The sequence below is a fragment of the Brassica napus genome, chromosome A7 (genome assembly GCF_020379485.1).
Source record: "Brassica napus cultivar Da-Ae chromosome A7, Da-Ae, whole genome shotgun sequence".
Taxonomy (NCBI): Eukaryota; Viridiplantae; Streptophyta; class Magnoliopsida; order Brassicales; family Brassicaceae; genus Brassica; species Brassica napus.
In genome coordinates this window covers 26,337,368-26,353,938 of record NC_063440.1, presented here as the reverse complement: position 1 = coordinate 26,353,938, position 16,571 = coordinate 26,337,368, and the positions used below count along the sequence as shown (strand labels likewise).

The window sequence follows — 16,571 nt, the reverse complement described above, 5'->3', positions numbered from 1 at the left end:
AGTAAATATTATAAATATATAAATGTACGAATTATATATACAATAATAAGTACATGCACAATTTTTTTAAAATGGAAAGAGTACATTAAATATTAAACATCTATTTAAAATGTAAAATATAGATATTAAGTAAATAAAAAGTATAAGAAAAAGAAATACACAACTTAAAAACCCTTACTAATAAAATGGACATTTTGAGGCTCCATAGAGCGTCCACATCAGCAAAAAAAAATTCTCCCAAAAGATGACACGTGACATAAAAATACTAAGAATAACTTTCAAAACAGAGTTAGAGAACAAGTATGCGGTGATGACAATTTGAATAGTAAAATATAAAATATAGACCATTATAGATATTAACTAAATATAATATCTTAAATAACAAATTTTATTAAAAAACGGGTTATCTTCATAATGTAACATTACCATTTTATAAAAAAAAAAAAAAAAAACATAAATATAACTATTTGACTATTTGTCAAAGTTCTTCTATTAAACATTGCCGTTTTACATTAAAAATGGGAAAATACGTAAAGATTTAAACATCTATCTTAAAATATAAAATATAGACATTAACTAAATATAAAGTATAAGAAAGAGAAATACTCAATATATAGAAAAATAAAAAATAAGTAAATATTATAAATATATAAATATACAAATTATATATACAATAATAAGTAAATGCACAATTTTTAAAAAATGGAAAGAGTACATTAAATATTAAACATCTATCTTAAAATGTAAAATATAGATATTAAGTAAATAGAAAGTATAAGAAAAGGAAATACACAATTTAAAAAAATGGAAAAAGTACATTAGTATTTAAACATCTATCTTAAAATGTAAGTCAATCTTAAAATATAAAATTATTTGTAAATAGAAAGTATAAGAAATAGAAATACACAATATAAAGAAAAATATATAATATAAGTAAATACCAAATTAAAAAAAAAGGGAAATTACATTAAGATTTAAAAATATATATTAAAATTTAAAATATAGATATTACGTAAATAAAAAGTATAACAAATGGAAATATACAATTTAAAAAAAAGGGAAAACGTACATTAAGATTTAAACATCTATCTTAAAATGTAAAATAGAGATATTAAGTAAATAAAAAGTACAAGAAATGGAAATACATATACAGGAAAATAAATAATAAGTAAATAATATAAATATATAATATATGAATTATATATATAATAATAAGTAAATACACAATTTTTTTAAAAATGGAAAAAGTTCATCAAGCATTAAACATCTATCTTAAAATGTAAAATATATAATATAAGTAAATACACAATTTAAAAAATGGAAAAACTACATTAATATTTAAATATCTATTTTAAAATATAAAATATAGATATTACGTAAATAAAAATATAAGAAATGGAAATAAACATTTTTAAAAATGGAAAAAGTATATTAAGATTTAAGCATCTATATTAAAATGTATTTCTATCTTAAAATGGTAGTAAATTATATAAAAATGGAAATACCACATTAAACAAAAAAAATGTATAGTTTTACATCAAGAAAGTCCCTATAAAACTCATTATTCCATCCACATCAACCTCACACTATTAAGGAAAATTTCAAAGCACTCGAGCAAAAAAATGGTTTCACCATCAACTCTTGCCGTTCCAGAAACCTTTAATGACCTTGAATGAGATTTTTTTATAACAACAAACTTTTTGTTAGGTGGATTCATTGTTGGGAAACCCGCAACTTCCAAAAGCCAAACTTATTCATGGGAATTGAATTGCTTTTCATAGACTCAAAGGTATTCTTACAAATTTAAATTAATCTAATCCATAATTTTATTATTAATATTCATACTAACTCTTTCATGATTAAACCATTTCAGTTAATAACCATTCAAACGTTTATCCCGAAACACTTCCTTCCTCGCCGAATCAGGTATTGGTTCATGTTGGTTTAGTATTGTTTTTGGTTTACTAACCGGTTTAGGATGGTCCTATTGTAAATATAATTTAAGTTGGTTTAGCATATATTATGTTTAAAATAACTTAAATTAAATAATAATAATATTATGCTTAAAATATAATTTTAGAGAGTTTTCAAATATAGTTTACAGAACATTATAGGTGATGAATTTAATTTATTAAATTCGTTTATTACTTAAAACTAAGTTTTTTAAAAACGTACTGAGTTATAAATATCAATGATGGATTGGTGAGTATAACATGAAGACAAAAATATAAATATCTGATTTTTAAGATAAGAAATTCAGCTTTTATTCAGATACTCAATATATAATATCTTAAATTATTTTTTAAAAACATATACATAATTTTTATATATATATATATTAATCTTCCAAACTTAAACTATTATATTATATATGAATAATGTTTTTAAATAAAAATAATTTCTGATTTAAAAAAAAATAAAAACAACAAATGGTTATTTTCAAATAATGGATGTAATTTACATTATACTATCATTTAACAAGTATTAGATACGTTTTGATATATCATTATTTTCTATTTCCAGAAAACAATAAATTGTTAAACATCAATATCATCTAGGTTAAGTATACGAACAACACAAATTCAAACATCACAAAAAATATTTACATAACCATTATAATACAATAATTTAATCAAAAAATACAATTAAAAAATATTAAAAAAATAGTTATATACTTAATATTTGAAAATAAATGATATTTTGCTAAAATTGTACTTACCTGGCCAAGGAGATCGACCATTTTTTTACGGATCGATCGAATGTTGAGCATGTGGTCGATCCGAAAATACTCTGCAGTTTAATAAAATCTCTAAAACATTTATTCCAACACTCAAAAGATAGTTTTGGTAAATATGATAACTAGATAGCCAATAAAATTACAAAAACAATATTTAAATAGTAAAAATATGTTAATTTAACGTGTTAAAATTTAAAAATAAATTTTAATTATGACATGCATTTTAACATTTATATAAATATATATCATAGCCTAAATATAAATAATTTAACAACTTAAATTAGAAAAAAATAAAAATCCCGGGCGTAGCCCGGGTTAATCCCTAGGTGAGGAAGATATTTAAAATAACCATGAAGCAAATATATAAAATATATAAATAACTTCCTTCCTCGCCAAATCAGGTATTGGTTCATGTTGGTTTAGTATTGTTTTTGGTTTATTAACCAGTTTAGGATGGTCCTATTGTAAATATAATTTAAGTTGGTTTAGCATATATTATGCTTAAAATAACTTAAATTAAATAATAGTAATATTATGCTTAAAATATAATTTTAGAGAGTTTTCAAATATAGTTTACAGAACATTATAGGTGATGAATTTAATTTATTAAATTCGTTTATTACTTAAAACTAAGTTTTTTAAAAACATACTGAGTTATAAATATGAGTAAAACATGAAGACAAAAATATAAATATTTGATTTTCAAGATAAGAAATTCAGCTTTTATTCAGTTACTCAATATATAATATCTTAAATTTTTTTTTAAATATACATAATTTATATATGTAAATTAATCTTCCAAACTTAAACTAATATATTATATATGATTAATATGAATAATGTTTTTAAATAAAAATAATTTCTGATTTAAAAAAAATAAAAACAACAAATGGTTATTTTCAAATAATGGATGTAATTTATATTATACTATCATTTAACAAGTATTAGATACTTTTTGATATATCATTATTTTCTATTTCCAGAAAACAATAAATTGTTAAACATCAATATCATCTAGGTTAAGTATACGAACAACACAAATTCAAACATCACAAAAAATATTTACATAAACATTATAATACAATAATTTAATCAAAAATACAATTAAAAAAAACAATATTCAAAAGAAAAGTTATATACTTAATATTTGAAAATCAAAGATATTTTTGCTAAAATTTTACTTACCTGGCCAAGGAGATCGTCCATCTTTTTACGGATCAATAGATTGTTGAGCATGTGGTCGAACCGAAAATACTCTACAGTTTAATTAAATATCTAAAACATTTATTCAAATACTCAACAAATAGTTTTGCTAAATATGATAACTAGATAGCCAACAAAATTACAAAAAATATTTAAACAGTAAAAAATATGTTACTTTAACGTGTTAAAATTCAAAAATAAATTTTAATTATAACATGCATCTTAACATTTATATAAATATATATCATAACCTAAATATAAATAATTTAACAACTTAAATTAGAAAAAAAAAAAATCCCGGGCGTAGCCCGGGTTAATCCCTAGTTTTATTAGTAAAAGGCAACTCAACTTCTACGTTCCAACCTTGAATATGAACCAGATGGTCATTGATTTGAACGTGTTCATCATTAGTTTCATTCCAACTCAACTCAATTCATGATACTATCTTACTTTTTTTTCCTTTTAGTTTTGCAATGAAAACGAGTTTTAGACCCAAAAAATAAAGAAAACGAGTTAACGACGTGTCGGTACTTTACTTGAATAGTTTTGGCAGCCATAATGAAGTGTCGACATAGTTATCAGAGATTTGGAGGCATATTCAATCAGAAACAAAAATATGCCGAAGGTGATGGCACGTTATGGTGAATTTGTCTCCATTATATGCTTTTTCTTATTTTTATTTCTAAATAAATATTAAGTAAATGCGAACCAAATCCAAGAACAATCCTTTCCCCATATGGGAACTGCAGGAGGCAGAGCATGAAAATGACTCTTCGTCACATGCAAACATATACCACTAGATTTCATACAGAGAATTTAAAACTCACTTAATGCTTTGACTTACAATAACGCGGATGACAATCGAAAATACCTAATTTCTTTCTATGAAATGAAGTCTTGCTTCCACAAAAAGGGAGAAATCTTGCGCCGTGATTCACAATATAAGTCATGGGAGATTTTATTACACGAAAACTTGCAATAGATGATAAAACACAACATTTGCAATCACACTCAAAAATTTACAAAATACAGAACCAAGAAGTAAACCTAGTTCTACAAAGAACGAAGTTCAGAGAAATCAAGAAAGATCAAAAGGCCGACAAACAACCAAAGCAGGAAACAGCGTGTAGATTACCAGAAGGATCTGGACCTTTTATTAGACGCAAGAGGAGTAAAAGTAGAAGTAGTAGTAGTAGTCATCTGTGGGACAGTGAAGCCACCATCATCATACCATCTCTTGTTCTGTCCTTGTTGTTTCATGTTTTGTATTGGAGCATAAGTGTCTACTCCATGTGATGTTTCTTTGTTGTTGTACATCCCAAACTGAATATTGTTGTTATCATGAGGAAAGTACTGGTTTGTGTAGGAGGAAGGAAGAGTTTGTGGAATCTGAGGGACCCAAATCCCCATATTCTTAGACGGAAGTGACACTGTATTGTTGTTGTTTCTCTTAGTGCTGTCATCTTCTGCTTCCATAAATGGTAACACTCCATCATCATCACCACTCTGTAATCACAAAAGTAAACCCACCAGAAAAGGGAAAAAAAAATTCATCTCAAAAGTAGAAAAAGATCTATCCACATCCATAAAGTTTCTTACTATTTATATCACAGTTAGATCTGCTATGATATGATATCATCTCATAAACAAAGGAAACGAAGTTACTACTAATAGATATCAAATTCTTGACATATTAAACTTGATCTTTCTTGATTAGAGAGAACAACATACCTTAGAGAAACCAAAAGGAGGAAGTGAGGAATCAAGAAAATCCTCAACGTGCCAACCAGGTAACGTATCGATCAGATACTCTGAAATCGTGCTTGTGGATCCCCACTGATTCATCCCTACGTCGCTACTGATCTTAGAGGGTTGGATCTTGGAGTTCTTGATCTGACTCTGAGGAGCTGAGATAGGTTTCTTGAGAGGAGAAGGGACAGAACAATCTTGACTACTTGAAGGAGATTCTGTAGTTGGTTTGTAGACAGAGGAGGTTGGAGATAGCTTAACCCCTGTGAGAAGAAACCTATCGTGTTTCTTGGTGTGTTCGTTCGCCGAGTGGATCGATGAATCACAGTCTTTGCATAAAATAGCTCTATCTTGTTGGCAAAACAAGAGAGCCTTCTTCTCCTAAATTTTACCAAAAAAAAAAACGAATCAGACAAAACCCATGTCCTAAAATCTTGACAAGAAACTGAAAGAGACCTGACAGATGTCGCAGATAGGAGAGGAGTTCTTGGAGGAAGAAGGATAGAGGAGAGAGAAACGGAGATGTTTTGAGGCGAGTTTGTTAGCGTGGTGGACTCGGTGATCGCAGCCGTCGCATAGAGACGCTTCGTCAGCGGTGCAGAACACCGAGGCTTCTTCTTTATCGCAGACGTCGCACCTGATCTTCATCAGTAGATAGATTAAGAGAGATAAAGCGAGAGCTTGCTGAAAATGATAGGAAAGAAGATGTGAGAGTTTGTTATGATTTCTGTAATAAAAAGGAAAGAGAATAGTATGAAGTCCCAATAATATAAGAGGGTTGCTTATGTAATATCATCGTCATATTCTTCTAAAAAAAATCATATCTCTTCTTTAAAAAAAAGAAGTTCTTGTTTTATATGAGTCCATGAAGTAACCATTTAAAATGAAAAAAAAAATTCTATTGGCGATCCAAGAAAATATCTAACTATTACTTTGTTACATCATACTTCATTTCATTTTCCAGTCACCTTTTTGAGTAAAATACAAGCGGTGATAATCTGAGAGTTTCACCGAGTGTAGGTGCCCATGTTAGTTCTGCCCATCCAAAACTACAAACTTCAAGAAGAAACAAAACTATGTAATTAAATGAATTAATGGTGTATGAGACACTTCAACAAATTAATACTAGAATTTTACTTATAACGAAGTTATAATTCCCTCAGTACAATAACTAAATCATTTATTTTCTAATTATTCCACATTTTCACTAAATTACTTTTAACGTTTTTTACATCTCTACTCTAACCAAACAAACTTTATAGATGTTTAGACAACTTGACAAATTTTTTTGTACAAAGCTCTTTATATAGTTAAACAAAACTGATGAGACACTCGCTGCTAAACATCCAAGATTAAATCAATGGCTTACATTGTTTGCGAACATAAACTTTCTTAAAAAAATTAGACTGACTAGGTATAATATATTGAGAACATTAATACAAACCAACTGACCAGATGGTACATTGATAATATTAACACAAACCATTAATTAAACTTCATATTACATTCATAAACAAAATGATAAATATATTAGATTAGAAGCATAACATTACGAGACCTAAGATACATAAATATTAATATGAAATTCTAATTTTGAATTTGATTGATCAAACCAATTTTGAATCGAATCATTTTTTTTTCTTTTTGCAGGCATGTATGCAAATTTTAATGGTGTACTAAATTTTTAGAATTTTTAACTAAAACTCGTTGATAGTGGATGGATTGATTGTTTTTCTAGAGATATTGAAACTCCTAACAGTTTTTTTTATGTTTTCAATTCCCAACAGATTTATAATCACATGTGCATACTATAAGATTTACCAAACAACATAATATATTTTGAATATATATTTGAAACACTGCATGTGCGTTGTTCATAACATCTAGTAGTTTATATGGAAGATAATACTACGCTGTTTTCCAGGAAGTGTCCCCTTAAAGCATCAAATTCAACCAATATTTAAAGGAGAAAATACAAAGCTACCTTGTTTTGGCGGATTGGTCGACTCTGGTTATTTTCGCCGAATGGCATTTTGGTTATTTAAATTCTATTTGTTTATAGTAAAGCTTATGCAGCCATGCACTATAGGTCCAAACAGAGAATAAAGATCAAACGTAGTTACAATTTCAGCTATATGTTAAAGAGTAGCCTATATATATGTCACCTTGTTACCAAACGTTTGCAATGTTTTTGTGTTATCTTTGTTTTGGCAGATTATGGTTGAAGCCACCGAAGAACTTTTCCTTGAAGGTGTGAAGCAGGGGTATCCAACATAGTTGACCGGTGATGAAGGGTTAGCCTAGTGGTGGACGTTTCCCTTACAGAAAAAAATATCAAATATGTTTCAGCTCTTTTATGAAAACTTTAGATTTCACATTTTCGTTATCTTTTGATTTTGTTATATTTATTGAGTTCTAAAATCTCATTCCATCATTAATATATATTTATATGAACTAAATGATAAAATGCTATATTTTCAATATTTTCTCAAATTGGCTAGCTAGTTTTATAATTAATAAAATTGATAGGAATAATTCTCAGTGTGAAAAAGGAAAATATGGAATGTAGCTTGTAACTGGAGACAAAACTTTAAAGGGCTGCATCCATATTAATTGCTTTGTATAGATGCCAAGGACAAGTTTCAAAATCTAGACCCACTATCAAGCAGTAACTGAAGATTACAACGAATACTTTAATTATCAGGAGTATAATCTAGTAGCACCATATCTTGTACATTCCTAAATTCTAATCCACAAAAGTAGCGTATAAAAGATTGGACAATTAACTAAAGGCGTATGCGTAAAGGAATTTTAAACCAATATAGATAACCCTGGCAAGTATCATATTAGTAGTTTGTTTTTTTGGCGGAAAGTATAGTCATAGCCTCATCATAGGTATTGCAAAAAAAGTTTTTTTTAAATGTACAATTTCAAGAATACATGTATCTAGCTCATACTATTTTGTTATGAGTCCACGTAAAAATACCCTTCAGCCTGTAGACTCTTCCCTGCGAGTCTGCGACCTATCTTGTCGTTCTCAAAAAAAAATTGTTTCATAACCACCAATAGTTTAAAGAAAAACTAAAAAAAAAAAAGTAAACCACTAGCATAATCGATATTTATTTGATAGATAGCACATAATAGTATAATACATAGTAGCCTCGTGTGACCAGCCTCTGAAGCAAAGCTTACTTTAGGTTAGTTATAACTTTGAGAATGCGAGCTAGGGAACAAAATGGACCCCACGTTCATAGTGTCATGTTCTATATTTAGCAACTAGCTAGAGGATAATCATGGCTAAAAACATTTTTTTTTTTTGAACAAAGGCTAAAAACATTTAAATATCATAAGATCATGGCAAATAAAATTAGGTGAAGATAGATAATTTCTTTGTATTTATATTATGTTTAGAAGCCTAGATGATGTTAATAAATCATAAGAACTTGCTGAAATTAGGTAGTTCATGATGTCAATGATTCATTCATTATTGACTTTTTTTTAAAAACGTTGAATTTCAAAACGTAAACTTTGATGTTAGTCCCAAATGAAGGTGGACGAAGGGGTGGGGAAGAAGAGCGACCGCACGTGGCTAGCTGGGCCGTCGTGTCTCTCGTACGTTGTTCGAAACTCTACACTTTGATTTCGACTCGGTCACCACCTCATCTTCTTCTTTTTTTTCTTTGTCGACGGTCACCACCTCATCTTCTTTCACTTCATTTTTTCTGATTCAGATTAATCTATTAGTGTTTTCGACTAAAGAAATATCGAAATTAAGTTTCATTATTATGTCATCATAATCATTTATAGTGATCCTCTTTTATTGATGTAACTATGCTCATGACTTTTAAGCAAAAAAAAAAACTATGTTCATGACACCATTGATAAAGTATTTATAAAATTTAGAATAAAATAAGGGAATTAGTTGGATCTGTATGGGCAGAAGGTGGGGAGGGCCAATATTGAAACCCATCGAATCTTAACAGCGATTCATGATTTTTTATTAAGCGAATTTAATGATTTTATTGGTCCACTTTAGGAGTTTTCATTAATTTAAAGTATAGGAATACGCCCCACATTATTTTATATAGTATACACTGCCCATTATTTGCATCAGTGCACTCATAGATCCTCATCGAATTGATTCGATTTTTGTTCTTCTCACCTTTTCTTTCACTGTTTATTGACTATCTTACGATGACTTTTCGAAAAAACAAACGAAAAGACCCCAGTTTTTTAAATCATCCAACTTTTGATTGGATCAAATTCAAGTGTTATGTTTTGATGATCATACAAGTATTTAACATAAAGTCTCTACTAATTTAACAAAAAAGAAGTCTCTACTAGTACGAGTAATAGCTATACATATATAATCTCATTTGTGAATTCCATCTAGATATCTTTTGACTGCTTTCTCGTTCGTCTCGAATATGAACGACATTTCTCGTATCTGCAAACACGTAAAGAGATTGATCAGCTTCGGTTCTTTTTAACCTAATATTGAAACACAAGTAACAAAAAATAATCACCTGGATTAAGCTATTGTTACTGATATTAACAATCTCTCCATGTTGAACTTCTTTCTCGTTTATCCATATCGAAAACTTCCCAAGATTCTTGATTACAAAACACCCATCTTTCTTCAACTTGATTAGAGCCTAAAAATCAAATAAAACTCACACTTTGAATCTCTCCATCGATCAAAAACGTATAAAAACAAATCAATACATGTTAATATTATGAAATAACGTCATTACCTGTCGTCTAGAGATTTTTTTCCAAGACCCTGACTTTGCTAAGTCGATATCCACTAGATATTCACCAGTCGCTCGTCCAAGTAACACCTGAATAATAATGAAAACGTTTATTATTTTAAACAAATGATTAGTAACTTTAGTTAAGCACCTTCAAAAGAATTTTTCAATAACCTCAGGTTTATTAATGTAATGCTTGGAGCTTCCGTATAGCATAGCAAAAGCTTCATGAGAAGTGATGTTACGGTTCATGTAAGACTTAGAACTCTGCTCTAATCTCATTATCATTCGCGCCACTTCCTCGTTTCGATATCTTGACGCTACACACAATCATCATCACATCTTCGTTAAACAAAAGACAAGATCCGGCAAAAAAAAAAAAACTATAGATTGTGTGACAGCTCAGTTAGTTACCTTCCAACTCGTACCGGTCTTGACCAATTGGTTCAAGGTCCATCCCAAGAATCTGATTGGTTAAGAAAAAAGAAACAGAATTTTAGTAAATTAAAACAATAAATTTCACAGGCTTGTAAGAGTTTATATACCATAGCTTCAACATCTGAATAGGAAGGCAAATCTTCATCACTCTCAATTTCATCGTTGTCTTCCTCTTCTTGTAACATTGGAGTAGTTATATCCATCTCTGAACTCAAAGTATGTTCATAGTGTTGTTGTGATGTTGAAGTAGTTGTAGTAAAACTAGAAGTAGCTTTCTCGGTATAGCTAGCCTTGAATGCATTAGAACAACTTCCTTGTTCTGTAACAACACTATCTCCATTACCAGAACTGTGGAACATGTCATTATTACATCTGGCTTGTAATGACGATGATGATGGTCCTCTGTTTGGATACGGAGGTGGTCTCATATGCTTCCTCAGTGATGATGACGGGTTTCGAGCTTTCTGTGTGTACATAGTAAAGTCAATATCATCGTTATTTGGAATCTCATTAGACTCTTTGTTTAAAGTGCATATGATAACACCGTTAATGACTTCTGGATGCGGGTCCCAATCAGGTGATGGCTCAGCACTATGACAATACTCCTCAGGTTGGCTTGGCAAATACTCTGGATCAATCCAAGTCTCCGCTTGGTCATGTGACACTGATGTTGTCTCGTTGAAAGATTGAAACATAGGATCTTCAGAGTCTTCTTGAAGCAAAAGCTGTTCTAATGCATTTGCTGTTGTTGTTGTGTCCGAAACATCACAATCGTTGAATAACTGATTCACCATTCCATCATCATCAGCTTCTTGAGGCATGATACCTGGGAAAGAGTTATGAATGATTGCCAAATCAACCGCATCAAACTCCAAGTCGAAATACTCAGAGCCTTCGAACGCGTTTCCTCCAAACGCAACGTGATCAAGATCTTCGTTAATGACACAGTTATCAACGTTACTAAGAGGATACATCTCCTCCAAACGCCTCCTCTTACACGCCGTGTAATACTCAGACCTGACTGGTGTTCCGTGATGATGGTTATGATGAGTTTGTGGAAGAAACCGATCCGAGTACGTGTGGTCGAATGCGACTGATGAAGATAGAGATGTGACATGAGGGTTGTACAGAAGAGAATGCCATCGATCTCTTAGTTCTGATAGTGTGAATCTCCTAGAGAACTTGACTGCTCCTTTAGCTAGTGACTCTAGAGAAGCTCCATTCTATATTATAACAAGAATAATGATAAGAAAATTGCAAAATAATGATTAGAAAATTGAAAATCCTGGATTTAAATATTCAAGATCTATATCATATCGGTAAATAATCAATAAGAAACTCGTGAGAGTCAATCTAATCAAGTTTTGATTGAATTACTTGAGACACAAGCTAGCATGTTGATTCTAGGGTTTAAACGCTGCAGTGATCTAGAGTTTTAGCTCAAGATGCAGTAACATCATCACGTTACAAAAACACGAGATACGAAAAGACAAGAACATGTGATGTAGTAGAAGATTGCAGAAAAAAAAAACATAGTGGAAATTAGGGTTTCGTGAAAGCTAAAACCTCGATGGATTTTCTGAGACGAAAGTCATCTTCAGGGATCCAGTGAGACGCCATCGGAGACGCAAACGATAAAAGCTTTTTCTTCAGGGAAACGATAGAAGCTTCTATTGAGTCGACGAGATATTGAGAAAGGAAATATTTTCTAAATCAGCCACCGAATCTTAATTTTCTATAATTAACGTTTTTAATTAGCCAAATAAAAATAAATAACTCCTTAGTCTTCTCGTTTTCCGATTAATTTAATTTAACCCAATTTTTAAAAAATCTCGATATATATCCTTTTCCTGATTGATTTTATGTTATTTTCTTGTGAAAAATAGTTTTGATTTTTTTATATAATAAGATTTTTATTAACTACCAATAACTAATCAGTGACCGTAAAATAAATAAACCGACATTAGCAATTTGATGATTAACTTAATTAATTTAAAAGAAATAATAATGTTAAATATGCGTTACGTTAGGCGGTTTATATATGGAAGTCTAATCGAATGGAACGATTAGGATGTAAACTCCAAAGAAGCATTGCTGCTCATACTTCTTCCATTAGAGTTTCAAGCCACCACTGGATTCCATACAACTTTTGAAAACGACAAAACGATGATTCACTAAAAAAATATTACCCTTAACGCAAAAATAATACTATTTCTTAACGCAAAAAGTTCCAGATGTGTGCAATGGGCTATAAAGTTAAGCCCATCAGCTTAGAAGTCATGGTAAAGTACACTTCGGTTGTAATGCCCAAAGCAAAACCCACTAACGTCCACAGTCTTGGGCCAAAGCATATTGATGCTGAATGCTTAATATTAAATTCTATAGATCTTATAGGCCCTCGCTTATTTAACCTGAAACTCGAGTATAGTGCTAAAGATTCTTGAATGGTCTACAAGCAAATACAAAACTATCTAAATTCTATAAATAAATGTTTATACATATGAGCTATATAACACACATATTATAAGACTCTGAAGAATAGTGGTGGTCACGTGACAATGAGTCTTTGTAACCTTCGTGGAGACCACAACGCTGTCTTTTCTTCGGCCGGTCTCTTCTCCTTAAAAGGCATATATAGGGCTATTAGATTATACGCTTATATGTACTTAAATATGCGTATTAAGACTAGTATTTTTATATACACACAACATGCTAGAGCTTAATGTGAAGCATGTGCATGGATGGAGAGACGGTCCCACGGGCTTTTATGAGGCCCATAAAGCTAATGCAGGGGGACCACGTGGCATGGCGCTAGTGCCTACAAGTGGAGGGATCCTAAGAAAGTAAAGTACGTAGAAGTTTGATCTCGTGATCGTACGTACTGTTTCTACTATTGGCATGCAGTGTTCGTCGCGTAGGGTTACATAATTAGACTTGCTTATTATACTTAACTTGCCATGTATTCATGAACCACAGTTACAATCACATCACCTTGTATATTTTTTTTGTTTTTTGTTGTTATATATACGTACGGTGGTAAATTCGTATAAAGTGACTGCACAAGAATTTCAACACTAGGGACATCTTCAAAATCAAACATTAGTTTTTTTTCTCCCTCGCTTTTGTTTTCAAAGTATTGTTCGCGTTTTGTAATGGAATAAAGTTAATTCCTAACGCAGTAAATCGAATATCTTAGCTTTAGGAAGACGCTTTGAGTCACTTCATTCCTTTATTTCCAACAAGACAAAACCCGTTTTTAGCGGAAAGAGCATAATTATAACTTAGCTTTAAGCAAAAAAATGATATGGTCACAAAGGCGTAATGGAGAAAATGTTATTTTACAAGAAAATGCATCCATTCGTTCAAATCTACTTACATGAGTCATGACTGTATACTTGTGAGAGTAACGCGATTCATATTTACTGATGTTTTACACAGACATTATAATGGCTATGTATGTTGTCAAAAAAAAATAAAAAAAATAATGGCTATGTATTAGCATTATAGCATATAGAAGATGAAGAGAGAAAGAGAGAACTTTTATAGGTTTAAAAAAAATACTAGCTGAAAAGCACTTAGTTAACTAAACAGTTTTGAAAACGTAACTTGGTTATTTTTATAATGAGTACGTAGTATATGCGAGTTAAAAGCAAGCCTTATCAAGGAAAGAGCAGACAAATTAATGTTTTAAACCAGTATATCACCAGTTCATGAAACCACAAGATTATGTAATACTTAAGCGAGTGAACGATTTTCTAACGTTGAGGACCTAGTTAGCTAGGGTCGAGTCTATTTCATATAGTTTCAATTATGTTTGATACTAATGGATGCATAAATAACAAAATACTCAAAATTTCATAGTATGTAATTTGGTAATTAGCTTAGATTTTGGCTTGAACTTTATTTGTTAATTAATGTATACAAACATTGTAGATGGTATTCTAAGTTCTCGAAAACCAAAACAGTTGATAGTTAACCAAAGTAAACGTGTTAATTTATATCATAGGTGATTCGTTTTAATTGGATACTGAATTGTCAAGGTTTTGCTAATTTTGTAAGGTCTTATTATTGGGTCTGGCGATGAATATTTAAATCATGTAATCGGTGTTCCTAGAGTTTTCGTATTTTGTAATTTCTTGGAATTGTTCTCATTTGTTATATATAGATTACAAATAAAATTTGTTTTGTTAAGTCTCAGAATTGTTCATAATGAAATATGTAGCAGGGAGAATGAACTTACACTCACATTAAAAGCGAACATAAATCTTCTTTTTACTTAATACTCCTAACATTTTATAAAGATCGGATTCACATCTAAATCCTTACTTACACTAGCTGCTTAAATGAGTCTCGTCTTAAAAGATATAGCTTTTTTCTAACACGACGTATAGATAATAGATATAATCATTGAGAAGATTGTCGGAAATTACTGTTAGTGAGAAGAATGATTGAGTAGCATATTTTTTGATCAACGATTGAGTAGCATATATATAAAGAGATGGAGAGAGAGGGAGAGATGCCGCGAAAAGAAAGGTGAGCACAAGGCTCGAGAGTGATACTGTGATAGACATCAACATAATAATAACTGGAGGTGATCCTTATTCTTGAATCTTTCCTATAATAAGATTACCTTTGCTCATTCTTCGCTCTCTGCCGGACTTGTGGGAGGTGAAAAATCGTAATTACATTTTATCGAAACATACTAATAACATTAACATCTTAGATCACATCGACTGGTAAAAAAATCTCGGATCACCTCTTATAATCATTCCAATGCACACAATTTGATGATAAGTATTACTCCCTCTATTTCACAATACATTACTTAGTGCACAAAAATTAATAAATTTACTTTTTTTCTAAAAAGTAGTTTAAAAAATAGAGTATAATTTAAAAATCATCCAACCAATTACAGAAATGACTACAACATCTAATTGGTTACACAGTTTTCAATAAAATTAAAAATAACATAAAAATATTAGAACATCATCTATTTGAAACAACAAAAATCTTCTAAAACATTATCTATTATGAAGCGGAGGGAGTAGAATTTACGGCTAGATTGGCGTTGATTCAGCTTTGAGTTAACTTAGACAATCTCTAATTGTTTTTTTTTTCATTTATTTTCTCAAAATGAAGTAAACGTATTTTAAATATTTTTTTTGTAAACTGCAAACTTATTTTGAGTTTGAGTTTCACTGAAATGGTTTTCTTCATTTCTTCCATTGTTTTTAATATATTCATTTTTCAACTTCTTGTTCATTTTAATGACACATTTTATTCGATAAGATTTAAAATTATAATCATTTTTTTTTAAATTTCAACTAAACTTTAATTTTGTTTGAATAAAGTATTTCTTACACCATTAAAATTACATAACCCCATACAAAACAATAATAGAGTTCTATTTAAACAATACTATTTTCGACAATAATGATTCTATGTTGTGTTAAATTTTTTTGTGTTTTCGTAATAGTTATGTATTATTAATGTTATTGTTATTTTATTTTATATATATCATTATTAAATTATAAATTTTATATTTAAGTATTTAATTAACTTTTTATTTATAATTACATTTAAATTTTAATTATTATTCACAAATTAAACAAAAAACATTAAGTAATATTTGTATATGATTGTTTTTATGCATACGATGAAGTTTTGTAAAATTTTAGAGATTATTAAACAAA

The 16,571-nt window shown here is 29.8% G+C and overlaps 2 protein-coding genes across 2 annotated transcripts; both read right to left on the bottom strand.

Annotated features, from left to right (window-relative positions):
- Window positions 1-4,850: 4,850 nt before the first annotated feature.
- LOC106354491 (B-box zinc finger protein 21-like) lies at window positions 4,851-6,439 on the bottom strand. The gene is made up of 3 exons (XM_013794440.3): window positions 6,146-6,439; window positions 5,672-6,070; window positions 4,851-5,446 (listed from the first exon to the last, which is right to left on the bottom strand). The coding sequence occupies exons 1-3, from the start codon at window positions 6,335-6,337 to the stop codon at window positions 5,072-5,074; spliced, it is 966 nt and encodes a 321-aa protein (XP_013649894.1). The 5' UTR covers window positions 6,338-6,439; the 3' UTR covers window positions 4,851-5,071.
- A 264-nt stretch (window positions 6,440-6,703) lies between these two features.
- LOC106355996 lies at window positions 6,704-12,666 on the bottom strand. The gene is made up of 7 exons (XM_048736271.1): window positions 12,445-12,666; window positions 10,986-12,101; window positions 10,855-10,906; window positions 10,615-10,760; window positions 10,444-10,530; window positions 10,216-10,344; window positions 6,704-10,136 (listed from the first exon to the last, which is right to left on the bottom strand). The coding sequence occupies exons 1-7, from the start codon at window positions 12,496-12,498 to the stop codon at window positions 10,062-10,064; spliced, it is 1,659 nt and encodes a 552-aa protein (XP_048592228.1). The 5' UTR covers window positions 12,499-12,666; the 3' UTR covers window positions 6,704-10,061.
- Window positions 12,667-16,571: the final 3,905 nt, after the last annotated feature.

What these genes read in the sequence shown, in the direction of transcription:
- LOC106355996 (XM_048736271.1), bottom strand. Translation starts at nt 12,498, where the DNA reads ATGGCGTCTCACTGGATCCCTGAAGATGACTTTCGTCTCAGAAAATCC. An exon ending in GTCTCAGAAAATCCATCGAG is followed by an intron (nt 12,102 to 12,444) that starts GTTTTAGCTTTC and finishes GTTATAATATAG; the next exon opens with AATGGAGCTTCTCTAGAGTC. An exon ending in AAAAAATCTCTAGACGACAG is followed by an intron (nt 10,345 to 10,443) that starts GTAATGACGTTA and finishes TTTGATTTTTAG; the next exon opens with GCTCTAATCAAGTTGAAGAA.
- LOC106354491 (XM_013794440.3), bottom strand. Translation starts at nt 6,337, where the DNA reads ATGAAGATCAGGTGCGACGTCTGCGATAAAGAAGAAGCCTCGGTGTTC. An exon ending in CTATCTGCGACATCTGTCAG is followed by an intron (nt 6,071 to 6,145) that starts GTCTCTTTCAGT and finishes GGTAAAATTTAG; the next exon opens with GAGAAGAAGGCTCTCTTGTT. An exon ending in CTCCTTTTGGTTTCTCTAAG is followed by an intron (nt 5,447 to 5,671) that starts GTATGTTGTTCT and finishes TTGTGATTACAG; the next exon opens with AGTGGTGATGATGATGGAGT.